Source organism: Zeus faber (genome assembly GCF_960531495.2).
Source record: "Zeus faber genome assembly, chromosome: 7".
In the NCBI taxonomy this organism is placed as follows: domain Eukaryota; kingdom Metazoa; phylum Chordata; class Actinopteri; order Zeiformes; family Zeidae; genus Zeus; species Zeus faber.
This window is the reverse complement of record NC_137203.1, coordinates 30,399,972-30,425,233: the sequence shown is the minus strand read 5'-3', so window position 1 is coordinate 30,425,233 and position 25,262 is coordinate 30,399,972. Positions and strand designations below refer to the sequence as shown.

At 42.2% G+C, this 25,262-nt stretch overlaps 3 protein-coding genes across 9 annotated transcripts in view; all 3 read left to right on the top strand.

The window, feature by feature from the left end:
* Nucleotides 1–824: 824 nt before the first annotated feature.
* hdr (hematopoietic death receptor) lies at nucleotides 825–13,025 on the top strand. Of its 4 annotated transcripts, none has more exons than XM_080004619.1 (10): nucleotides 825–910; nucleotides 2,967–3,117; nucleotides 3,358–3,486; nucleotides 3,636–3,747; nucleotides 4,066–4,157; nucleotides 6,766–6,861; nucleotides 8,267–8,307; nucleotides 8,930–9,202; nucleotides 10,046–10,082; nucleotides 10,808–13,025. In XM_080004619.1, the coding sequence occupies exons 1-10, from the start codon at nucleotides 890–892 to the stop codon at nucleotides 11,101–11,103; spliced, it is 1,248 nt and encodes a 415-aa protein (XP_079860745.1). In that variant the 5' UTR covers nucleotides 825–889; the 3' UTR covers nucleotides 11,104–13,025. The 4 variants fall into 4 exon arrangements, with proteins under 4 accessions (XP_079860745.1, XP_079860746.1, XP_079860744.1 ...); XM_080004620.1 differs by having other exon boundaries at nucleotides 6,763–6,861; nucleotides 8,930–9,172; XM_080004618.1 differs by having other exon boundaries at nucleotides 6,763–6,861.
* Nucleotides 13,026–18,010: 4,985 nt separating this feature from the next.
* On the top strand, nucleotides 18,011–22,133 carry cyb561a3a (cytochrome b561 family, member A3a). Of its 2 annotated transcripts, none has more exons than XM_080004523.1 (8): nucleotides 18,011–18,122; nucleotides 18,344–18,458; nucleotides 19,144–19,254; nucleotides 19,871–20,075; nucleotides 20,846–21,054; nucleotides 21,203–21,357; nucleotides 21,493–21,661; nucleotides 21,757–22,133. In XM_080004523.1, the coding sequence occupies exons 2-8, from the start codon at nucleotides 18,426–18,428 to the stop codon at nucleotides 21,781–21,783; spliced, it is 909 nt and encodes a 302-aa protein (XP_079860649.1). In that variant the 5' UTR covers nucleotides 18,011–18,122; nucleotides 18,344–18,425; the 3' UTR covers nucleotides 21,784–22,133. The 2 variants fall into 2 exon arrangements, with proteins under 2 accessions (XP_079860649.1, XP_079860650.1); XM_080004524.1 differs by having other exon boundaries at nucleotides 21,203–21,379.
* A 1,782-nt stretch (nucleotides 22,134–23,915) lies between these two features.
* loxl2b (lysyl oxidase-like 2b) overlaps nucleotides 23,916–25,262 on the top strand; it is a 41,638-nt gene continuing 40,291 nt past the window's right edge. Inside the window, exon 1 of one of the 3 annotated variants that reach the window (XM_080004010.1) lies at nucleotides 23,916–24,076. In XM_080004010.1, coding sequence (XP_079860136.1) covers nucleotides 23,933–24,076 — 144 coding nt within the window. In that variant the 5' untranslated portion in view covers nucleotides 23,916–23,932. Of the gene's footprint in view, nucleotides 24,077–24,925; nucleotides 24,959–25,262 lie in introns of those variants that run through there. The other 2 variants (XM_080004011.1, XM_080004012.1) reach the window with 2 other exon arrangements.

Here is a 25,262-nt window from a genome sequence, read left to right as displayed (position 1 = left end):
GAGAAGAGAGGCTTCTAGAGATTTGAAGACGATTGGATTTCAGCGCGGGCTTTAGAGTGGAGTGCTGGGTGAAGAGAGGAGAGATGAGCTAACAACCCTAAATGCCCGCCGATGATCTATTCATGAAGAGCACGCCGTAGAGTGAGAATGGAGGGACGGTGGTGGGGATGGAGAGAGGTATTGCATAGGGAGGTTGCAGGAGAGGGAAGGAAAGGCAGGAAGGAAGAGGGAATGGGAGACAAGGACGGTGGCGTTGAGTCGGGACTGTGTGACTCAAGCCAACGGCAAACACATGGATGCAGCAACACCAAGGCGTGACTTGTTCATCAGGAAGAAAGAAAGAAAGAAAGAAAGAAAGAACGAACGAACAAACCTTTCCTGGGTATAGAGGCTGCCTGTCATATTTGCCTCAAACTCGTCACACAAAAAGCGAAGCTAAAGGTTATAATAAGGCGTTCAACTGTTCAGTCCCTGTCGTATTTCTATGACATCCTTGGGGAGGGACCTGCCTATGAGCACCGGACTTGTTTTGAAGTTGTGTGACTCACTGAATCAGGTGACTATTTCCAAACGAGACGGTTCATTCATTCAGTCTGAGCACTGTACGTCCTGCTATATCATAATCAGTATACAGTTCATTACAGGAGGAAAAAAAATAAAATTGTAAAAATACGAAAACGCAACAACAAAGTGAGACAAATAAAATACAAACAGGATCAACCTGCGCCGCCCGGGCTGACGTCAGAAGGGGCGGGGCTTGGCGGCTCCCCTCCCTGCGCGCTGCGGCCGGCGGACAGGCAGACCAGCTCTGGGAAGACGCCCGGTGTCGCGTCTGCTTCGTCCCGTGACTGAGGCGTCCTGCCGGGGTCGCCCCTCTCTCCGGCCTCGCATGGCACCTAAACGCTGCTTGGTAAGTGCTGAGTTGTGGCTTTGCGTCGGTTAGGGTTCTCAGCGCGCGCTCACACCTCATAAGTTTAGGCCCACGTGACGCGTTTCTATGTATTAAACTTGGATTGGCTGCTTGTTTTTTTACGTGTCTGTCTGTCTGTCTGTCTGTCTGTCTGTCTGTCTGTCTGTCTGTGTGTGTGTGTGTCTCTGTCTGTCTGTCTGTCTGTCTGTCTGTCTGTCTGTCTGTCTGTCTGTGTGTGTGTGTGTCTCTGTCTGTCTGTCTGTCTGTCTGTCTGTCTGTCTGTGTGTGTGTGTGTGTGTGTGTGTGTGTGTGTGTGTGTGTGTGTGTGTGTGTGTGTGTGTCTCTGTCTGTCTGTCTGTCTGTCTGTCTGTCTGTGTGTTTGTGTGTGTGTGTGTGTGTGTGTCTCTGTCTCTGTGTCTGTCTCTGTCTGTCTGTCTGTCTGTCTGTCTGTCTGTCTGTCTGTCTGTCTGTCTGTCTGTCTGTCTGTGTGTTTGTGTGTGTGTGTGTGTGTGTGTCTCTGTCTCTGTGTCTGTCTCTGTCTGTCTGTCTGTCTGTCTGTGTGTGTGTGTGTGTGTGTGTGTGTCTCTGTCTCTGTCTCTGTCTGTCTCTGTCTGTCTGTGTCTGTCTGTCTGTGTGTGGCCCTTAGATACTTTTTAGTTTACAAAAGTAATTTCAAAAGCCCCTTAACCTGGCAAATGTCAGCGTGGTACTTGTTTTTTAGACAAAGAAGCGTAGCCCACTTTTTTTTTTTTGTTGTTTTTTTTCCAATCCGACGTCATACAACAACAAACCGGCTTCTACAAAACATTTCTTGGTTTCATTCACAGAAGGTGAGGTAAGGTGATGAAATTGAAGGGCGTGGTCAGTCGTGTGACCACCTGGCCACGCCTTATTTGGTATTTCCTGTGAAGGCATGCTTCAACTCGACTGCGTGAGTCAAGGGGGCTTAAGACGGGGCTTAGTTATGAACAGCTTTTAATGTCAAAAAGGTTTTTTTCTTCTGAAAATATTTACTGTAATTTTTATATTAATATTCAGGGTATTCTTTTCTCACATGCAACATACAGTTATGGTGCAGTGGAATGATACAAGGGCAGGTTGAAAGGCTGTGCAAAATAAAAGAGGTAAAGTAATGAAAATAATATAAGAGAGAGGGCAAGAAAAACAGTATACAATTTACCAAATACCAATAACCGTACCAAAACAATTCAACAATGATATTCACTAAAGTAACAACACCCACCTCAATCGTTCTCCCAACATATTCTCATTCAAATCCTCACACGCTGACACATAACATTTAACGGTGGGAACATCCCTCTCCGATGTTGTCTTTATCAATTTGCTAATAATATCATATGCATACAGCTTGCGACCATTTTATTCCCCTGTCGTGTCAGAATTGACTCCGACTTTTAAAAAAACCATAATTAAATATCCTGACAGTATGGTCCAAAACACGGGAGTTTTGCAAAAGCTACGCTTTTAAAGTAATCTTCAACAGTATGACACAGTCCCAGCCATAAATCTCACCAGGTTAATTAACGTCAAAGTGCTTCAGCAAGTTTAGTGTATGTAGGAAACCCCCTTTTCCTCTGAGGGATTTTCATTTATAAAGCAGGAAAACTGTTGTGTACAATTCGGTACACAGTAATGTGATCAGTTTTTGTCACACCACTGTTGGGGTGAGTCACTCCTGATTAAGAAATTAACAACAACAAAGTTATTTTGAGGAAATAATATTTGTGACTTAGTTTGGAACTGACTCATCAAATGGTATTCACTCATTGTCAGGGCCTTTGGGAAAAACGTAAAACCTCATGTTCATTGGGTCTCGGTATTTTGCAAATATAAGACACGTGGTCTAAATGAAGTTAGAGTGGCAGGAGGAAAGAGTGTGTGTGTGTGTATAAAGAAAACCATGAGCCTGATTACAAAATAGGAGGCTAATACAGAACAATATACAGCCAATTCCTGCATGGAAAAACCCAGACAAATTGCACTGTTTTTTTAGTTTTCTTTTTTTAATAAACTTGTGCATTTTTATCTCCTCAAGGTTGTTGTGGTGGCAATCGTGGCCCTCCAACTCGTGGAGGCAATGCCTGTCCGTTCTGGCGTCGGGCGAGCTGGAGCGGGAGTCCACGGGGCCACCTGCGGGGAAGAGGGGTACTTGGAAGGCAACATCTGCTGTTTAAATTGTCCAGCTGGTGAGCCACATGGAGCCGCACTCACCGTGGTCCGCCGGGACCAAAGTTTTGTCACCAGCTCAAATCCATCATGAGAGCTACGGTGCAAGTTGAGCCCCGATAATGAAGGCCTATAACTCATCCAGCTAAATTGATGTGCTCAGTTATATACCCAGTTTGTGTGTGTGTGTGTGTGTGTCACTGAGGGCAATTGAAGGCTTTTGTAAATATAATGGAACATATTTTTCTTTCTTCTAACAGGTAAATATCTGAAATCACCGTGCACGAGCGCACGGCAGAGAGGAGAGTGTGTGGAGTGTGACTTTGGGACATACACCGCGCATGACAACCACCTGCCCCAGTGTTTGAAGTGCACTAAGTGTCACTCAGGTAATTCTGCCTGATGGCTTTACGCTATCGATCGGGAGAGGGAGGGAGGAATGAGAAAAAGGGGATGGTAGGATCGATAGCCAACCTTTTTAAAGCGCTTGGAGCATAAACTCAAACTTAACGAGGTATTTTCCATGTTGCTCTTTCAGATCAGGAAGCTGTAGGGGAATGCACTGGCACTCTGGACAGAGAATGCCAGTGCAAACCAGGGATGTTTTGTACTCCAGATCAAGCATGTGAGGTGTGCAAAAAGTGTTCAAGGTGAGCCAATAAGATGCGGAACGCGCAAAGCGTCCGACCTTTGGTTGGTTGAAAGTGAATACTGGGAGCGTGACTTGAAGGGGGACTGAAATTAAAAGGCCAATATTTCCTGACATCAATTACGACTTTACTGTTTTTTCCCTTTGAAAATAGAATGTATGTATAAGAGGTAGACATTGGTATTTTTATTTTTAAAAGAGGTTGTTTTGGATTTGAAATGCCCATTATTTCTCTTGTAAGTTCAACTAATAGCTTGATCATTTTACGGATTACTTTTTGGTCTTTTGATCCACTTTTTTAAATGGTTCCCCAAACAAGCTGCAAGGATGGCGAAGAGAAGGTGAGGAACTGCACGGCTGTCGCCAACACAAAGTGCTCAAAAGGTGTTTCCTCCTCCAGCAATGCCTCAGGTACGATGCACAATCTAACTTAATATCTGGTCCACATAAAAGCAATTTTGGAGATGTCTTGGTTTTTTTGGGGGGTTTTTTTCAATATAAAACCACTTCCAAACATGAAACCACATTTCCATGTTTGTGGACTGGAAGTTGGAGAACTGATTTGCTATTGGAGCCATCAGCAGAAATTTATACTCAGATATAAAATAAAAGCTTCTATATCTGCTGTATTGTACGATGGGAACTACTGCAATTTCACATATTGGGATGTGGTGTTATGACCCGGTTATGTTGAAAATATTTTTGAAATTAAAGGAATGAAGTAGAATTGTTCTTTAAGTCATATACTGATCACTGATCACTGATCAGCCACAACGTTAAAACCATCACTAATAACCGCTAATATTGTGTAGCGCTCCCTCGTGCCGCCAAAACAGCTCTGACCCGTGGAGGCATGGACTCCACAAGACCTCTAAAGGTGTCCTGTGGTATTTAGCACCAAGATGTTGGCAGCAGATCCTTTAGGTCCTGTAAGTTGTGAGGCGGGGTCCCCATGGATCGGGCTTGTTGTTCCAGCACATCCCACAGATGCTTGATCAGATCGGACCCTTTACCCGGCAATCCACATGATGTAGAAGAAAACATGATTCATCAGACCAGGCCACCTTCTTCTATTGCTCCATAATCCAGTTCTGACGCTCACATGCTCATTTTAGCCGCTTTCTGTGGTGGACAGGGGTCAGCATGAGCACTCTGACCAGGCTGCGGCTACACAGACCCCATGTGCCGCAAGCAACCTGTGCTACAGTTGCTCTTCTGTGGGATTGGATCGGACCAGTCGGGCTAGACTTCACTCCACACGTGCGTCAATGAGGCTTGGGCGCACAGGACCCTGTCACTGGTTCATTGGTTGTCCTTCCTTGGACCACTTTTGGTAGGTACTAACCACTGCATACCGGGAACACCCCATAAGACCTGTCGTTTTGGAGATGCTCTGACACAGTCGTCTAGCCATCACAATGTGGTCCTTGTCAAAGTCACTCAGATCCTTAAACTTGCCCATTTTTCCTGCTTCCAACACATCAACTTCAAGAATGACTGTTCACTTGCTGCCTAATAAATTCACTTCACCTGTCAGTGGTTTTAATGTTGTGGCTGATCGGTGGATGCAGTAAAGTATATTATATATAGTGTACAGTGCATTCAGAAAAGACAATCCCCCACAATGACAAAGCAAAATTTCTCTGCAGATCTTCTCAAGTTAGATGGGGAGTGTCACTGCACGGCTATTTTCAGGTCTTACCAGAGATGTTCAATCGGGTTCAAGCTTGTTTGAGGTTCTGAACGCCCAGGAGTAGAACTGGGCGAATGATCACATTTTTATTTTCAATTGCAATTTTGGCGTCCAACAATTATGAAAACAAGATAATCTTGATAAAACGATTATTGTGCCACATTCAGTTTCGCAATGACGGTCTTGTTTTGTCTTGTGTTATGAATCCAGCATACCCCTTTTCTTTACAGCGGTGTGCTTTCTCCCCTCCCCAAACTCGTGTGTGCGTGTGTGTGTGTGACAATAAAAGATGAGCTAAAGCTTGTCCAGCTTAAGTTAAGTTTCAAGTTATGTGGCGACACAATCCTGTCTCGTAGGTCTATGGACAATTCTTTCGACCTCATGGCTTGCTTTTTGCTCTGACACGCATTGTCAACCGTTGGACTTTATATAGTCAGGTGCATGACGTTCCAGTTCATGCCCAATCAATTGAATTTACCACCGATCGACTCCAATCAAATTGTAAAAACATCTCAAGGATGATCAATAGAATTAGGATGCATCTGAGCTCAATTGCGATTGTCAGCAAAGGGTCTGAATAATTATCCCATGGTCCCTCGATTTCCGCTAATTGTTCTAGAATTAAAGTACTAGATCTAAATCTCACCGCAATTGCTTGTTGGTCTCCATTTTCTAAAGTCTGACTGATAATGAATGATATACCCATTAGGGTTTTTATCCTTTTATTTTGCTAATTTAAAGGTCTGTCTCCTCGTGAATTAAACTTGGCAAATAATTAACCTGTCTTTAAAACCTAGTGTGTCGTCACCAACAATGACATGCGTTGCTCCTCTGTGTCCTTTACTTCCTGGTGAAATCACGCACGCTGTTTGTTTTGTTGCCTGGTCCTCCCTTTTGGCAAACCCACGTAGCTTTGATGTCACAATGAGTGGCCAATCCTCGGAGAGATTCTTGGACGGATTCAATCGGCTTCAAGCCATGTTCAGCTTTTGGATTGTGTTGCGCTTTAGATCAGCGTAAGTTTTGCTTGTTGTTTTTCTGCACGATAGTTGCGAATAATTCTTTAAGGGCAAGTGGAGATGGAGACTTTCTATACCAGCATTGGCAATTATTTTTGCAGACAGAGGCGACGAGATGTATTCGAGCCTGATCAGTGTGAATGTTTTGAAAACATGCAATTATATTGGCAAACGCCAGTGGTTGGGCTGACGGTGGCCAGTAGGAAAATTGAGGCATCGCCCAACCCTAATACTCATGTTCAACATGTTAAAAATTAACATAAGCTATGAATTGACCTTGATTGATCCTTTTTCTTTTGATCAGCAGGCGTGATGGTGTATCCAATAATCTCTTTCATCGTTTTGATCGTTTTGATTGCCATCGGTGTAGTCTTCTGGAAGTGGAAAAATGGGACCTTGCCAGGTAAGGTTAATTATCAAGTTTAGAAATAAGAAAATCACATTTTACTATTTGTTTCAAATACTCAGTTGTAACAATGAATAAATTATGGAATGGAGAGACCTTATGTTGTTGTTGACCTGGTAGATGTTTTGTATTCAGTGTACGAAATTACACTCAGGCTTTCAGTTCAGGGTTTGGGAGAGAAGGGTCAGCGCATATTACTACTGAGGATTCATTATATTGTTTAGTTTGCATGCTGCATTGACACAGACATGTCTTACTGGTGACAAAACATACTTTCTCTCTACCTCTCCGTCTTTCTTGCACATGCACACAAGCGCACACACAAACTAGGTTGACGCGTCTGCAGAGAATACTCATTATACTCGATAGATCTCAATCTGACTTTTTAGATGTTCACTTTCATTCACTAAAACCCAGAACTCAAATACCAGTGTTTCCCATACATATACATGTACGCATTTTGATTTTCGCATATTGAGCCCTTGAAAATAATACACTGTTTATCAATGACCCGATCAAGTACTTTTTGGGTCCTGTGTGTCTGCTGTCTCTCTCTCCATGCTAATAGAGACATTGGAGAGGGAGCCTTCCCTCTAAATAATGATAAAATAATTTTTATTTTAGATGTATTTTATTTCTCCATTGCCTTATTGAACGGGGAAAAAAAAGCACTGTACATAACGGGGGCACTGTCTTAGTCACTCCTCCACGGTTTAGTTACCACCACAAATATAATCTATTTCTGTTTTTTCTGTGGGAAACACTGAATATGATGGGCAAACATGTAAAAAAGAAAACCCTTCTAAAACAGAAGTCCTCCGACCAGAGAAGATAAGTGATGATTGTAATAATTCATGAATGGTGCCGTCATGCAATTTTAGCTTTTATTGCTGAGCTTGCCCGTAATTTTTATTCTTATTTCAAATTCAAATGTTCAAGTTCAAGAGATTATTTGTCACAGACATATATGCAGTGAAATGTCATGACACCCGGTGATTAAGCACAATAAGCTCTATAAGCTCTAAAAATACAAAAAAATACCAAAATGTGCGTAATCGACACAAGGTGCTCGCGCAGGCAGCCGCAAGGGGAGGCGCCACAATCGGATTCTGGGTTCTAGAATTATATGATAGAATTAATTGACTGTGTTGTATTAAATATACATTTAAATCCTCCTAAATGAAACTTCCCTGAACTTACGTACCTCCAGCACTTACCTCACAGAGTAGAAGTCCTGGCTATTAAAATTGCCAAATGTGTAGGCTGGTTTGAGTTTCAGTAATTTTTTTTTTTTCAAGATACCACTAAAAAATAACAGAAAAGGGGTTCTTAAAAGATTTCTTGTAAATGGTAAATACCTTTTTTTTCATATTTTCACTCATACCGCACATACTCTTAACAGGCTGCCAGAAAGATTCAAATCCTGGGGAGAAGGTTGAAATGGTGAGTCACACTTTGCTTCTGATTTTGCCTTATCCTTTAAGGCATTTGGCACTCATATCCAGAGTAACTGGTTTCCATGAATTTGATTGTCCTGACTATGTGCATTATAACTTGTTATGGAAAGGTGCTTAAATAAATGCAATTGTTTATTTTTCTTGATGCACTTGGAGTAGTTGTTAAAACCGTCTCAGATTTAATACAGAAAATAATGGCAAAACATACAGAGAGAGGCCAAACATGTGGGCCCCTACAGCTAGCGGGTATCTTAGGTTTTGTTCACACCTAAAATTGTAGGCGGTACTAAAGATGTTTTTTAAAGCTTCATAGTTGGATAACATGCTAGCCACCTCACAACTATAAATGGTAAAATACTAAACTGGACTCCAAACCATACTGTGCCTGTGTTGTTGCAACAATTTATATTTGAGTAGAGCAGAATTAAATATAAGTGTAAAACAGAACGATAACTATGGCTAAAATGATGGCTCTCTTAATTTTGGTCTCTCCAACGTACATGTAAAGGCCCCGTCAATATCGAAGTCAATACAACTAAAGCAGTTTCGCCATTAGACTAGGCCACAAATCCACGTGTCAAAAGTTACGTGTTCCTGGTCTTGGCTAGGTTGCCATGGCTAACGGGTCCCCCGAAGGTGGTCAGACTGTCGAGGTCCGCCGGTGTTTGCTCCCAGAAGCAGTGAGACCCAAATCCTCAGCCAGCGAGGAGGACGAGGACCGGGGTTTGGGCTGCAGCCTCGCCAACAGCAGCTGTAACTCTCAGAGCAGCCTTTCAGGCCACCCCACTCAGACCCTGCCCACGTCGTCCCCCCAACCCAGCCCTGTGGTCCCCTGGCGGCCCAGTGTTGGGGTGAGAGCAACACTACTGGCCGTGCTCAAAGTAGCCCTTTCTCCCAACCTACTTATCTAGCGATGCTCGGGATGTGCCAAAATAAAAATTTGCTAATTGTTTGTAAGGTTAAGCGTCCTCTTACCTTTCTCGGGTCCATTATTTAGACCTAGTGGTTGTTTTGCGCTCTCCAAATTGACATTGCCCATTGTTGCTGTTTTTTTTTTTTTTTTTTTTTTTTACAATTACATTTATCCTTGTATTTGAATTAATGATTTCGTAAGCTACTTGACCAGTAGTTCCCTGAAGCCTGAATAAGCCTGGTAAATTGCAGCTGTTTGTATACACAGATTAGTACTTTTTGCTCAGAGCAGTCACCAACTGGCCGACTACGAGATAAAAGATTTTTTGCACATCCCTACCATCCACCTACTTTACTTCGCTGTTTGTTTGGTTTTCCATGAAGAGCAGGTACTCTGAGCTTTGTTTGGGTGAACTTTTGGGCCTGTCCTTTTTAACTCCAACTCTTATTATCTCTTACTCTTTTTTTTATTTTTTATTTTTTTGTTTTACCCACTTTATTGTTTCACAAGTGCACGCCTATGCTCTGTCTATATCCAAAGTACTGGTCTTGTATCCTGTGTGTGTTTTGGTGGCGTAGTGTCTTATCATGTTAAATCTTAGTTTTGTGCTGATTATTCTCTGGTTATTTGGCAAATCAATGTGGAGAGTTATCATGTATTTATTCAGTCAAACTGGATCTAAAACATTTAGTTAACAGGTTGCATATAGCATCTAGCTGTTGTCTGGGGAAGTTTACTACGCTGGAACATAACAATTTACCGCATATCATTTACTTTGTTTTTGATGGCGTGATGTTTTTCATCTCTTTAGGCTCATGAAGAGTTCCCGACGCTGGTCCCTCTTCAGGGTAGGATCAAAAATCTTAATTTCTGCTTCGAAAAAAAATATCTATTTTTCTCCATCTATGGACCTACAGTGGTACCTCGACTTACGACTGCATCTACTTACAACTAATCCAAGATACGAGTGGCGATACGCGAAAATTTGTATGGACTTGCAACCGACTGCTCCAAGATACGACCGTGGAAATTTGCAGTTGGCACGTCGGCGGCCAGTCAGTCAGCAGTCAGCAGCCAGTCAGCAGCCAGTCAGCAGCCAGTCAGCAGTCAGTCAGCAGTCAGTCAGCGGGCGACCTACATCGTGGGTACACGTAGTTCGTGGCTTTTCGATATTTTTTTCATATTAACTGTGTTTGTGCTGTGTATTTTGTTTATTTTCACCCTTCATGATTTCATAATTCATATGGGAAAAATTGCTTCAACATACGACTGTTTTAACATACGACCGTTCTTATAGAACCAATTACAGTCGTAAGTCAAGGTACCACTGTATACATAACGTGCCCCATTCACCAGCCTCTTTAACTGATTTTATGGATTTGAATTATAGCATAAAACACAATTTATTGGATTTTGTTTTACTATAAATAATATCTGTAAATAAATGTTTGAGTTTTTGTGTTAATGCATGTATACTAAAATTACATAATATACTTTACTTCTACAATCCCTGAGTGGAATTCTGTGTACCTGTCTAATCCCTTGACCTGTGTCTTTTCACACATGTGCTCAGGTGAAGAGGAATGTTTGAGGAAGTGCTTTCAGTACTTTGAGGATGAACTGAACATCGACTACTACAAGAGGTTTTTCCGACATCTGGGACTGAAGGACAACATGATCCGAAACTTGGACCAGCACGAGGACAGGCTGTACGAACTGCTGGGCATTTGGTTGGAGAAGGAAGGCAAGGAGGCCAGCATCAACACCCTGCTGAAAGCTTTGCTCGCCTTCAAGCAAAGGCTAACAGCGGAAAACATTGTGAAAAGAGCCGTCACCGATGGTCTCTACGAGCGCAAGGAGGTAGAATAAACGTATTGACGTAGGACAGATCTAAGATATAGTCTATCGTGCTCAGGCAGCCGTCTCTACAATGAAGCTTGAGGCTCGTCCAATCGGTATCTGATCGAGAAGGGCGAGGAGTAGGGTGTGTTTGGGGAATGTTACCCTTACACACACACACCTATTCCTGTGTTGGTTTCTGGTTTACTATAGTTACCGATGAGCAGTGAGAATGAGATATATTCCCTATTCTCCCACATAGGAGTGTTGTCCAATGGCAAGCCTCTGACATAATGTCATGCTAAGCCAGCCATCTCTACCATGAAACGTCATGCTCATTCAATTAGTATCTGATTGAGAAGGGCGCGCGAGTAGGGTGTGTTTGGTGGTTCTTTCCCTTACACACACCTTATTTTACTGTGTTGGTTTCTGGTTTACTACAGTTACCAATGAGCAGTGAGAATAAGATGTATTCCTTATTCTCCCACATAGGAGTGTGGTCCAATGGCAAGCCTCTGACATAATGTCATGCTAAGCCAGCCATCTCTACCATGAAACGTCATGCTCATTCAATTAGTATCTGATTGAGAAGGGTGACGAGTAGGGTGTGTTTTTCTGTGTCGGTTTCTGGTTTACTACTGTTACCAAACGAGCAGTGAGAGAAAGAAATGCTGTGAGAAGCTGGGATGTCAAGGAAATTTCCTGCACTCTCTCCATACTCATTTCATGTATTTATCAAGTTATTTATTTTGGATATGTAATTTATGAGGAAAAATATTTAACTTGAATATTTAACTTTTTCGTTTTGATTAAAAAAAAAAACAAAAGGGTTGATTGTGAATATCGTTTTCAATCTCTGGGTCTTACTCATTGCACTCACGTGATGTAACTCTTATTGGATTCTGTGTTTTTGAACTTTCGCTGCCTCAGAGAGGGTATCCTCTGGACCCTGTCTCCCGTAACAAAGTTACACAACGAACAATACAAGCTCCCTTTGTGTCATTTCTTAAGCCGTGTGCCAGCCTAGCCTATTGGTACATGGGTGTTGAGCAATAACGATTGTCCAACGCCATGGGTATGTATGGAGCTGTTAAGAAGGTAGATGGTGATCGATCACCGGCATCACTGAAATTAAGCCGTTGTGTTGTGACAGAATAGGTTGTATTTTGCGTTTCCATTGAAAGCTGGAATTCTCTACATGGAGCCATTAATCTCCTAACTGCACTGACTGCTGGAGAGATCAGTCAAGATTGTTTATCGCTTTTCAAGGGTAGCTCATGTTGAGACGATGACATCTTCATATAGTGATTCACAACTTTGTAGCTTAGTTAATGGTGATAAGTTACGACCTCAAAAGTGTGTTTTGGTCTGATTTACTCAACAATACCATGACATTTGAAGTTTGAACTGCAGTTGTATTCCCTTCAAATGGATTTTGAATTAATGCTGTGACATCAATGTTGTGAAAGATTCCACAATAAAATAATTCCATGTTGCCAAACTCTAGTTAACCAGTTGCAACTTCCTTGAAATACAAGAGTTAATATTAACACAAGAGTGTGGATTGGTTCGCCCTGCTGAATGAAATGTAACAGGTCTTTAGTCTGCAATAATGATTTTAAGACCAACTTAGTCAAAGCGAGTGAAGTTTGTCTCTCCTAATTTAAAAAGACCAGGTTCGCCTTCCTTTTTTTTTTTTTTGTTTTGTTTTTTTAATCTTGTTTTGTAACTTGCCTCAAACAGCAATAAATTACTATGATGATGAACCTGAAAAGGAGGGGGGTTACTCGTTAGAATAATTCTTGCTCAGATAGCCTCCAAAAATATTTGTCATTAACGGAAAACATTTGTACCGGACAACCGGATCACTCGTAGTGACATTACTGAAAAATGGAATCAAAGCTGTGTAGTAATTATAATGCACAAAAGGTTTTCTACTGAGAGGTTATTAATGGGGGGGTAAACATGAATACTGTCAGTAGTGGCATAGAAGTATGCTTTTAATTAAGCCACAATGAATGTGATATTGATCTCTGAAATCTGCCACTACGCAGGCTGTGCTGGGCAGTGATGTATTTCTAAAAGGATTCATTATCTAATTCAACATTCATTTAAAAAAATAAATTGCAACCATTCAAGAAAATGGCTACGTGTAAATGGTGGTTTGAATTTTATTCCTTCTACGTGAGACTGCGTGAGCTTGTCACGCCAGCTTAGTTATGTGGGTTTCGTGATTCAAAATGGTTGAATCGGGTGAGGACGGTGAAGAACAAGGAAAGGATTTTGAAAAAACAAAAAAAAAAAAGCAAGGCCTTGGAGGACACGAGAGTGCGGGGAGGAGACGGAACAAAATGCATCTCCTCATCGCCCGCCTTGGACTTCCTGTCCTTGATAAAATGTTAGGTAAACTGATTTTTGAAACTGCTTATTCCAATATGTTGAGAAAAGACAATTCCTCTCACGATATCTTCCTGTTGTCCCAACACTTTTAAAATGATGGCACAGGAATGTGTTTGTGTTCATTTTTGACATTGATACACATTTGAGGAGTTGCGCAATTTCCCCATTCTCCCAATTTAAACTGGTGATTCGATTGACCTGATACAAAATCACATTTATTTTTCAATGTTAAAATGATGCGTTTGTTTTCACTTGTGGCATTAGGCAAAACAGTTAAGTGAGCATTCTTTTGAAGCCCTTCTGATTTTCATAGCAAAGACAGATGGAAGACTCAATGTAATCATTTAACCAAGGCCCTTCGAAGGCACCACTTGGGCATGTTTGTATCGACATCATTACCCCCATGCCTTTGAAGGGCGCACATTAAACGATTAATCATTAAAGGGGACTTATTATGCTCCTTTTCAACAAGTTACAAATATATCAAATATACTGTATGGTCTCTGAGGTCCCCTAAACATGTTTTTGATGTTTCTTTCTGAAAATACTAATAAAATTGCTAATAACACTCAGATTATGCACTTTAGCTGTTGTAACATGCCTTAAAACTATAGTGAAGCGTAAACGGGCTGTTTCAGTGGGCGGGGCTGAGGCTCCTAGTTCTGTAAGCTAATGGGGTTTGCGCACATGTTCCGAGTTGTGTGAGCCAATGGGGTTTCAGCTTTAGTTTGTTTCTTCTCCGTTGTATTTCTCTTTAAACTTTAACTGATTTCACCTTATCAGTCCACCAAAATATGTTTCTCAACTAATTTGAGAGGAGAAATAATCAATCCTGTTGCTGAACCTTCACTCATATTAGATATACAAGGCCTCATTTAAAAGTTAGTTCCGACTTTCACCGCGGTGTCTGGAGCAGCGCGAAGCTTGGAGCACCACGGGATACGTTGGGGCTTTTTTTGTTACACAGCAGAATTATTTTTTTAATACTTACATTTCCCTCAACTGCAGTTTTGTCACAGACAGTTGGTTTTAATTCCTCTTTCTTTTAAAAGATTTGTGCTGATCTCTGCAGCCAACAACAGAGCACTCCCCATGATCTGACGCTAGTGGGTTGGGTCACGCTCCAGCCGTGGGTGGAGTTACTCAGATGGAGGGCGGTTCTAATTCCAATGTGTCTCCATGTTCCGAGAAACTAAACTGAACGGCTTGTTTCAGGGCGTGTCTTCTGAATTAGAACGCTCACAAAAAAAACTCACTGGGTTGTCTTATTTCACAGTTTGTGTGTAAGTGCACCCATCAGAGACCCACATGTACTGAACTGTATGCACAATCACTGAAAAATGGAGTTGTGCATTATCGGTCCCCTCTAACTACCATTTATGAATGTACTATTAAAAAGCTGTTATCTTAAATTTGCAGTGAATGTATAACAGATGAGATTCAATTAAGTCACACCATCTTGTACTTTACGCCTCGAAGGTACGATGTTGTTTAAAACAAAGGTCTGGATTTGAACAATTTCAAAGCTTCTGATGATTGTTATGATAGATATCTCTCTTGCTAGTCTTCTGTGTGCTCAAAAGGCAAACGCAGCAGTATTTCAGCTCTCAATGATGCTCTCTGTTGAAAAAAGGAGAAACCTCCTCATGGCATTTCACCTCATTCCAGAACTGCTGGTCGGCAGCAACTACTTCTGCCGATTTCATACTAGTTTAGACAATGTCGAGGGCTTGGTGAATGGCGACGAGGTATGGTGATACCATAATCCTGCACTTTGTGACATTTGGACAATTATAATGACGGCGATCCCCGCTGCGATTCCAATTTTTATAAAGATAAAAAAATTAGACCGCTGCCCGCCTCTGACCTTCACCATCGCTGAAGTGGAGCGGAGTGGTACGCTTCGGGAATCACCCAAGGGACGGTGGGCTCATGGGGATGGTGGCCGGGCCCAAGCAAAAATAACCTCAAAGGTTACCCACAGAGAGCCTGGAGATCCGCGCTCTGCAAGACAGCCATCTAAGCACCAGGGTCACTCTGACCAAAAAACCAAAGGGGATAAAAACACCCGCTCTGATAATCACAGGGGTTCAAGTTCGCACGGCGGGCCTGGACCCAGAGAGCAGCTGCCGGGATCCGTTCGGTTTCAAGCAGCGTATATCTGTGGAACTTTGATGAGCATCGGGCTTGTATCTTGTATCCGCTGACAATGTCCTTCTTGTGAGGAGTCGGAGCGCCTGCGGGAACGGACACTCTTTGAGACAAATCCCGAAAAATAAAACCTGTGGTAGGACCGAAAAAATCCTGGGAGATCCGTTTTAACATTCTGGGACCTTGAACCGATTGTCGAGCAGCGAATAATCGGGGTCATAGTCCACGTCCGTCCTGCGCATAATTTGTACCTTTGTTCCCAAAATAGTTCTTGTGATTAATGATATGAATGTTGGGACATCTGGTGGGCAAGATGTTCCCATGATAATCTCCGCAGAGAGTGATTTATGCAAGTGTAAACAACCCGCAGACCTGTCGGTTAACAGGTCTCTTTGTTATTGAGTCGAGAAGCATCCGAAAATATACAGGTAATTAATTCATCAAGGGCCCGCTTCCTCAAATTTGTATGTATTGCACAAAAAACTTCATCCTACAGTATCAGAGGCTGTCCTTGGTTTGCGTGGTCCCTTTTTATCACATTAGTCACAAGTTTAAGTTTACTTGTAAATACATATGGTGTGTTGGAAATTTGTACATACACATTTTTTTCAACTTCAGCCCGTCCATCTGTTAAGAAATGCTTTACACGGCACATGGGCTCAGTGTTGCCAGACTGGGCCGCTTTCCGCACATTTGGGCTACTTTTGATCACATCGGGCTGGAAAAAATTGCATTTGGCAAGTACAAATTTGGGCTCGTTTGTGAAACAATTTGGGCTGCTGTGCAAAATAACTGACGTTTTTTAAATTATTGTTTTACAAGAGGGAGTGATTGTGTCCCTGTGCTTCGTTCCACCAAAAAAAGAACACCAACTAAAAACGGTGTTTGTATTCAAGATGGATTGTATTTTATTTAGTTTCCTTATTGAAAAAAAACCAAAACAAAACCAAAAGAAGCACCGTGCGTGTCGGGGACACTTTGTCAGTCCCTCTCTTACCCCGTCCCCCCATATATATATATAATATGTATTTATTATTTTATAATATAATAAAAATCATACAAAAAATAAACCCTTTTTTGGAAGTAAATACACAAAATTGCACAGAAGCGTAATACATTCACTTGGGAAAAAAAAGCTCAGAGCAGAATTACAAACAGAGCCGGGTTGTGATCACATGTGGCCAAGCCAGCACCGCTGCTGTCTCATCCATTCATACATCTTTTTATACTGTACATCCTTCCATCCAATAATCCATCCCTCCTTTCATCCATCCATCCATCTTTCCATCCATCCTTCCATCCATCCATACAGGTAATTAATCGATCTAGGGCCCGGTTCGTCAAATTTGTATGTATTGCACAAAAAAACTTCATCCTGCAGTACCAGAGGCTGTCCTTGATTTGCATGGTCCCTTATTATTAGATCAGTCACGAGTTTAAGTTTTTTTGTAAATACAGTACATACGGTGTGTTGGTAATTTGTACATACACATTTTTTTTTTAAAAGAGGGAGAGATTGTGTCCCTGTGCCCCGTTCCACCAAAAAAAAAAACAGTTTTATTTGGTTTCTTATTCACAAAAACAAAAACAAAAGAAGCACCGTGCGTGTCGGGAACACTTTGTCAGTCACTCTCTTACCCCCCCCCCCATATATTTTATATATATATATATATATATATATATATATATATATATATATATATATATATATAAACCCGTTTTTGGAAATAAAGACACTAAATTGCACGGAAGCCTAATACATTCACTTGAGAAAAAAAAGCTCAGAGCAGAATTACAAACAGGGCCGGGTTGTGATCACACGTGGCCACGCCAGCACCGCTGCTGTCTCATCCATTCATCTATCTTTCCATACACCCTTCAATCCTTCCATTCATCCATCTTTCTATACTGCACATCCTTCCATGCAATGATCCACCCCTCCTTCCATCCAACCATACATCCATCCATCCATCAACCCATCGTCCATCCATCCGGCTCCGGGACGCACCGGATGGATGGACGATGGGAGCCCCATGACTCCAAGCCCAACGTGGAGGACACTGAACGGACGGGACGTGGGACCGAGCTAAATTCACTAAATTTCGCAGGATCGCGAAATTTAGTGAATTTACTTCCAAAAAAAAAACCGGTTTTAAGGGATTCTGTGTTTTGACTTTGCAGTTCACCAAAGCACATGTTCATCCGCAGAGAATTTTCGAATATTATAATGTATTCATTGTATTACATTTATATGTAGTGTTCAGACATTCACATTTACTAGCGGCTGCTCCCCTAGACACCAGCGCCACCAGCACGGGATGGGCTCTGCGCTCGCAACAATCGTGGCAGAGGTTTATGGACGTGCGCAGGGGGCGCGGTCTTCTTCATGGAGTTTCCTTTTTGAAATAACGACTCAGACGCCGATCAAGAGAGGCCCGCTGACAGAGAGAACCCCTCCGGCCCTTGTGTGGAAATGAATTACTGACGCGGTGTTGCTGGTGAGACGCTTCTGCTTTTGCCGTTGACTGACGTCGGGTCAGGGTTTCGGACGCCAGCATCTAGTGGCCATTAGCTGACATGCAGTTGAGGACACTTCCGCGTTACCGTCATTGCTGACATTGTTGCTGCCTGACGTCGAAAGGCAGATCTATTCGATTCATGGTTTTTTTTTTTTTTGCGGTGACTAAATTTGACAAAATGGATCAAATACGTTTTTCAGGCCGACTACGAAGTTGAGTATCTCTCTGGTAGACCGGGGAGCACGTCGGGCGCAGGTGGCAAATCTGACTACAACTCCCACAATGCCGCGCAACGTCAACAAGGAAGTGATTAAGGTAAACGACGACATTAAGCTTGTGTTCTTACGGAGGGAAGAGTCGGTGAACGTGTCTTCGATCTCGAAACAAAGCGCCGTTGTCCACCCATTCTCAGATCAATCCATCCTACAGCCTCTCTTAGCCGAATTATCAAATCAGGATAAATAAACGTGGTCACAGTTTGCGAATTACCATCTGACTGCGGGGAACTCGTTTGGTAACCTTAAAGGGGTTCCATAAGATTGTTTCGGATAACAAACAAACAAACAAAACAAACAGCCCTAATACATCTAATACAATCTAATACATTTTTTATATAGCTGGCACTTTTGAAGAAACAGCCACTCCATGTAATTGCGTTGTGCTCTGGGTGGCGTGGTCCACCTTTCCCGACAAGAATGCAAAGGGTGCAAATGAATCTGTGATAATTTTTTATAAACCTGCAATTTATTTGCTGGTCATCAAACTGTTAATATGGATGAAAGAGTCGTCTTCGACGTGTGGGAACTCCCGAGTATTGTAAACAAACCTGTTGGGAAAATTGGGTCGAGGAGAAAGATTGAGTAGAACCAGATCATTAACCATTAGTGGGCCACAATAATAAGCGCAATTCTATGTTTGTGAGGTTTTTTTGTTTTTTTTGTACATTCGGAGTTTTCTGGGTTGTCCGATGCGCCACATGGTGTATGTGACTGTGCCCCAGCAAGCAGATGCAGCGGACTGCCCCCTCCCCCTCACCCGGCTCAACACCGCTGAATGTAGAAGTGAGACCTTGGCTGAGAATCAGAAGCGAGAAGTGAAAACAATCCCGGCCGTAAGTGCGAATACACCTGTTTACACTGGAAGCAACAAGCAGGCACTCACGTAGGAATCCGAGTAGAAGCGGGGTTCTATTGTCAAATACACATCTGTCGGTGTAACATTAGTCGGACGGAGACTCCATGAATGTAAGTTCCTGTTTAGTCTTTCAATTGCCGCCTAATTTGGCAAATCTGGCCTAATTTGGTGCCTAATCCGGGTGTAAATTAGTTTACTTATTTGTGTTGTGTGAATCTCATGGCAATGAGATTGAACCGTTCATTACATTTCTGCTATGGACAATTAGAATAAATTAGTAACCCTGCATTTAGCCATGTTCTTTTTTAAAATATTGGTATTCTTGTTATTTTATTAGTCATGTTATTGCCTATCTTGATCTATGTGTTGAAGTTTTTTTTAACCTACTTTACATTTAAGGTTATATTTGTTGTTTATCATTAAGTTAATTGCATGTTGCCATATCTGTCTGTCTGTCTGTCTGTCTGTCTGTCTGTCTGTCTGTCTGTCTGTCCGTCTCTCTAGCCCCACCTACTCCTAAAATTGGTTTTGCCAAACCTCTTAATTCCACCACGTCTTCTTCGTCCTTCTCACTCACATCTCTTTGCTCGCAGCCTGCAGATTTTCCCGGCATGCGGTCGGTGGTGACCTTCTACCTGTGCTACCTCCCATGTATGTGCCTGGGCGTGGCCTGCGTGGCCTGCGTCAGCCTGTGGTGCAGCCGGTGGCGCGGCGGTTTCGCCTGGGACGGCTCGGCCCGCCAGTTTAACTGGCACCCCGTGCTGATGGTCACGGGCCTGTTGGTGCTGTATGGAAATGGTGAGCTCCTAAATCCCTCACGCCCTCACATGGTACACGTCAGTCGGTTCCTGTGCACTAGCGGGAAACCGTGGTTTTAAAGGTTCGATGTGATATGTGTATAATGTATAAGGCAGTGGTGGAAAGTACAAGTATGGGTAGTGGTTAGGGTTTTTACTATGTTACATTTCTATCACAGTTGTGTTACTTTTGTCACACTAAAAACATGTTTTTTTCTCAAACTGTTGACTTAGGATTTCTCGTCGATGACTCATTTGGTGCATATTCTTGAAAATTACTATGACACTACCTGCACTATTTTTATTCTTTTAATTTGTAATGCGTATACACACTCATCTGCAGAAAAAAAGGAATAGCAGCATTTTCACTTGTATTATAGGCTCTGTTATATCAGTAAAGTAGTTTTACTTTTAAAACATTAAGAACATTAAAGAGCAAGTACTTTTATACTTTTACTTAAGTAGAAACGTCAACTTGGTACTTTTGCTTTCACTGGAGTCATTATGTGTCCGTGTATCTGCACTTTTACTTGAAGAGTTGCACTTACACTAGGGGTTAGCACTTGCACTAACCACTGTTCAACCTATAGATGGCGCCACTCATATTGATTTTAGGCTTTTGTAACTGTCTTTTACTACTCCAAATGTTCCCCGCTTCCTGCTGAACCATGGCCTATAAGCAGAGGGAAGCCAAATTCACAGAAGTAGACTGAAAACATTCATCATTGAATCTGTAGAATTAATTTGACAGTGACTACCTCTCACCTGCAGGGGCGGTGCTGTACCGCATCCCCCTTACCTGGGGTCAGAACAAGCTCCCCTGGAAACTGCTGCACGCCGGTGTCATGCTGCTCGCCCTGCTCTTCTCCGTCCTGGGTCTCTGTGCCGTCTTCGACTTCCACAACGCCGCGCAAATTCCCAATCTCTACTCCCTGCACAGCTGGATTGGAATTGCCACAACAGCACTTTTTGCCATGCAGGTGTGGCATTTTTAGAGCTTAGGGTTGTGATATCGGCTTGCCGGTTGTATACGATTGGCTGGGATTAAGGGTTATTTAGACGTCCTTCAGTTGTACTGTATGACTATCTGTCTTTTCTGTCCGTCTATCTGTCTGTCCGTTCATTCAGTGGCTGGGGGGTTTGGTCGTGTTCCTCCTGCCCTGCTCCACCATGTCCCTGCGTAAACTGCTGAAGCCCTTCCACGTGTGGATGGGAGCCAGCATCCTGTCTCTCAGCATCGTGGCCTGCATCTCCGGGATCAACGAGAAACTCTTTTTCGTTCTGTTGAGTATCAAACTTGATGGCGTCAGTAACATTGCGTTTGTGACCAAATCAGCCGAGTCCCTCGTTGTTCAAGTTTAAGTTCAAGTTCAAGAGATTTGTTAAAGTTGTTGTTGTTGCCCCCCCATAACCCTAAGGAAAGGAAGCGTCAACGGGTCTCAGCCTTACTCTCTGCTACCGCCGGAGGCGCGGTTTGGGAATTTCCTGGGAATTTTGATCGTCGCCTTCGGATTGGCTGTTTTGGGGATTCTCTCCAATAGCAAATGGCAAAGACCAGAGCCAAACACAGAGGGCGTGGCCTACAGGGTAAGAGCATCAAGACGCCGATTCTGAACAGCCATCTTTTAATCATATCATTTGGGAGAGTGTAAACAGCTTTTTTTTCACTCTCTGACTCACAGCCGTTGCATCAAGAAGAGGACGAATGACGGAAAAGAAGAAATTCAAATTTTAAAATGCCATCACTCATTCTATCGTGGCTTGATAAGCTCTTCTTTAATCATGCCCCAGGATCAGACGCACCATCCAAAGTGCCTCTGCCAGGACAGCGGCTGTTAGATATTGTCAGAGATTGTTTCCTGTGTATGTATGAATATTTATGTGTGTTTTTCCCTTCCACCACTAACAAAATAAAAGATGCCTCTTTGTGAAACTACTTGCGGGACGTGTGGCGTGTGGTCTGTTTGAGTAAGGACCTGGTGCAATTCATGTTCGTAGAGGGGCTTCTCTCACAAACAATTCTCCGATCCGCTGTCCCCGTTGTCGGCCAGGCTCCACAGTCCCCCCCTCACAATGGTGATCTGTTGGCGGCAGGTTATGCATGCACTTTGATGAATAAGTCATGTGAGGTCGGCATAAAAGATGCCATCAAAATGTTCTCTTCTAAGCAGGCGCACCATCTGCTGGAGATCAGCCCGCGTTCAAGCCTGTGTGAAGGCCTTTCATCTGACACCTCAAAACTTTAATGAAAACAGACGTCTCGGGTGCCCGTTCTTGTCTGTTTTCGCTGGGTTCTGAGTTCAGAGGGGGCCTGTTTTTTTGTATTTATTTATTTATTCATTGTATTTTTTTTGGAAATGTAACAAATGGGAAATAAAGATGTTTGCCTTGTGCAGCTCAAATGCTGGGATGATTTTTGGAGGTAAAGGGAAAAAAAAACGAATACCAAGGGCATCTCCCTAAATATTCTGATATAAACTTTAGACCCCAGCAGGGGGTCACCAGCGATTGCAAGGGTGGTGGGCAAGGGTTTGGACGGTTTCAGGCATAACAAAATCCACGACTATATGTTATAATGTATGCCCTCAAATGCTTGCCGTCTTGGGAATAGAACTGATTCAGACATAAACAGCCTTATAAATACATGAATATAAGTTTGATTTTGGGGGTCTAAAGGTTGGGAATCCCCGGCCTAGAGGAGTATTGTACTTTTATGGTACAGCGCAGCATATAAGTTATATGGAAGAATTGCCTTTGCCTCAGCCTTGAATACCATCACAGAAGTATTTAAGTATTGCCAGAAATGACATTAAACCACACAATTTGCATTGAGGTGGAAGAGAGCATTAGATACCCAGGTACTGACAAGAATGATAGCGCCACAAGTTAAGACGGTCTTTAGTCTCTAGAGACAGACAAAATGATAAGAAATCTTATATAGTTATTTACAAATATATTTAACATCGATGAGTAAAATGTTCTATGCATTTTGTGGTTATCTTAACTCGTCAGTTTATATCATTTTAAACTTCCACCTTTTACTCCATTACTTACGACACTATAATACCTCATTACAACGTCTTCATTTTTCCATTCATTTTTTTTACTTTATATCTTTTTTTGTTTGAAATTGAATAGATGGGTGCACCAGATGGCAATAACTTAACAAGTTACACAGCTTCCAGAGTGTGGCGGATGTTTACTGTTAATTATTGAGGTTTATTGCCAACATGTAGTTTACTGTTCTAATTGCATACTTATTTTTGTCATATTTTGGGCTTATCTTTTTTATGTGTACCATAAGGTCTATAGTAGAGTGCACCGCCACATCGTTACTGTTCATTGTTTATCGGCAGGTTCATTTTTCTGGTTCATTGTTAATTTCATTTCGTTATTTATTATATGAGATGACCAAATGTTTTCTCAAAATCTCTTTGGGTAATTTTTATTGTTTTTTTTTTTTTTTTTTTTCTTCTTACTTTTTAGGATTGTATTTATTTGTTTATCGTTAGGTTTATTTAGGTGGGGTTAACTGTATATTTTCACATTTTCCCATCCTCTAGTTATCTTAAAAGGTTAACTGTGTATTGCCTATATGTTTTTTCTATTTTCATTATTTATCTGTATTATTATCATAATAATGATAATTATTATTGTCTGTCTGTCCGTCTGTGTTATCAGTGGTGCAGTATGATCCTCCACCCTAACTAACCCTTACAATAAAGAGTCAATCCGCTATTTTCCAGCCGCTCGCCCACCACCAGTGAGGTCATTGTGAAAGGTGGGCGTGAGGGGGCAGGTCCTCCTCCACTCCGGTCAAAAAAAAAGCCCAGACAGAAAACCCTCCATTAGAATTGCATGGGGAGGGAGAGGAAGGGAAGAGAGGTGGAAGTTAGAGGACAGTCCGTCGGAGAGCTGCATCTGGGCTTTGTTTTTCTTGTTTGTTTTTTTGATTTATTGTTGGGCTCCTCTTCGTCCATCGCTTCAGCTGGGAAGAGCAAAGTAAGTTCCGATGCAATAATGTGTATTCATCTGTAACCTTTAGGAGGAATCGAGGCTGGATGATTCTTTTACATCACTGTTTCAATGGGACTTTTTAGGGAGTGGAACGCATCTATTGCGGCCATTGATTATTTGCGAATTGCGCTTGACTCAGAGACCTATGGCCAAAGACCTTTTGAAAAAGTTTTTTTTTATTGTTTCTATTTCTGAGTGTTCTCTGTGTGTGTGTGTGTGTGTGTGTGTGTGGGGGGGGTTCTATAAGCATTTACTCAGAAGATCAACATGTTAATACTTATTTCTGTGGTCTGCAGATCTTTATTTAGTAGATGGTCTACCGACTAAAATGACATTGAGATCAAGTTAACAAACTATTTTGATCTTCCAATTTCATCCAGCATTTGTTGCCAACTGTTTTTCTTATGAGTCAAAAGAGAAAGTGCAGGGAGGTCTCACATTTCAGCTGGATCTGATTCAGTTAAGTTTCTTAATATAATTGTTTTTCTTCTTCACTTATTGGTAAAAAAAAATTGGACCATTGCAAAAGAAACCCATTTTTTGGTACACCCCATCATGTGGAAATCTACAAAATCTTGTGGTAAAAGACTGTACAAAATACTAACAACATGTTATTATTTCAGTTGAGTGTTCTGTGTCCTGCTGACATCCACCATGTGTTCATAAGGACAGAACCTCTTCAGATTTCCTCAGTGTAATGACACTGGTAGTCCGCGGGGCGTAGGAAGTTCCAGCTGCAGGGCTGTTCATTTTGTAATATGTATGTTTTCAGGCTTGTGTAATCACTGCCACGTTACAGCGAGATCCTAGAAGTGAGAGATGAGAGACCCCGTCCCCTTGGAGAGAGGAGTCCACCAGAGAGGAGCGGTAAAAATGGCTCTGGGTTAGGGTTAATTTGATAATGTGACGGTGCCCTGTGCAATCCGGTTGTCCCTAAGTTTTGAAAGTAGATGACGTCAACTGTAGGATGCCTTTTGGGAACAGTGTTCCCCGATTGCAGCCATCACCACCTTTCAGACTGTTGTAGCCTTTTGACCTTTCATTGTGATTCATTCTTCTCCATTCAAGGCTTCAAGGGAGAAAGCGGAGTAAGGGGGGGGGGGGGGGGGGATTGTGGTCTGGCCACCTGTAGAAGTTTTTCCTTTTGAGGATTAAGGGTGTCACATCACTT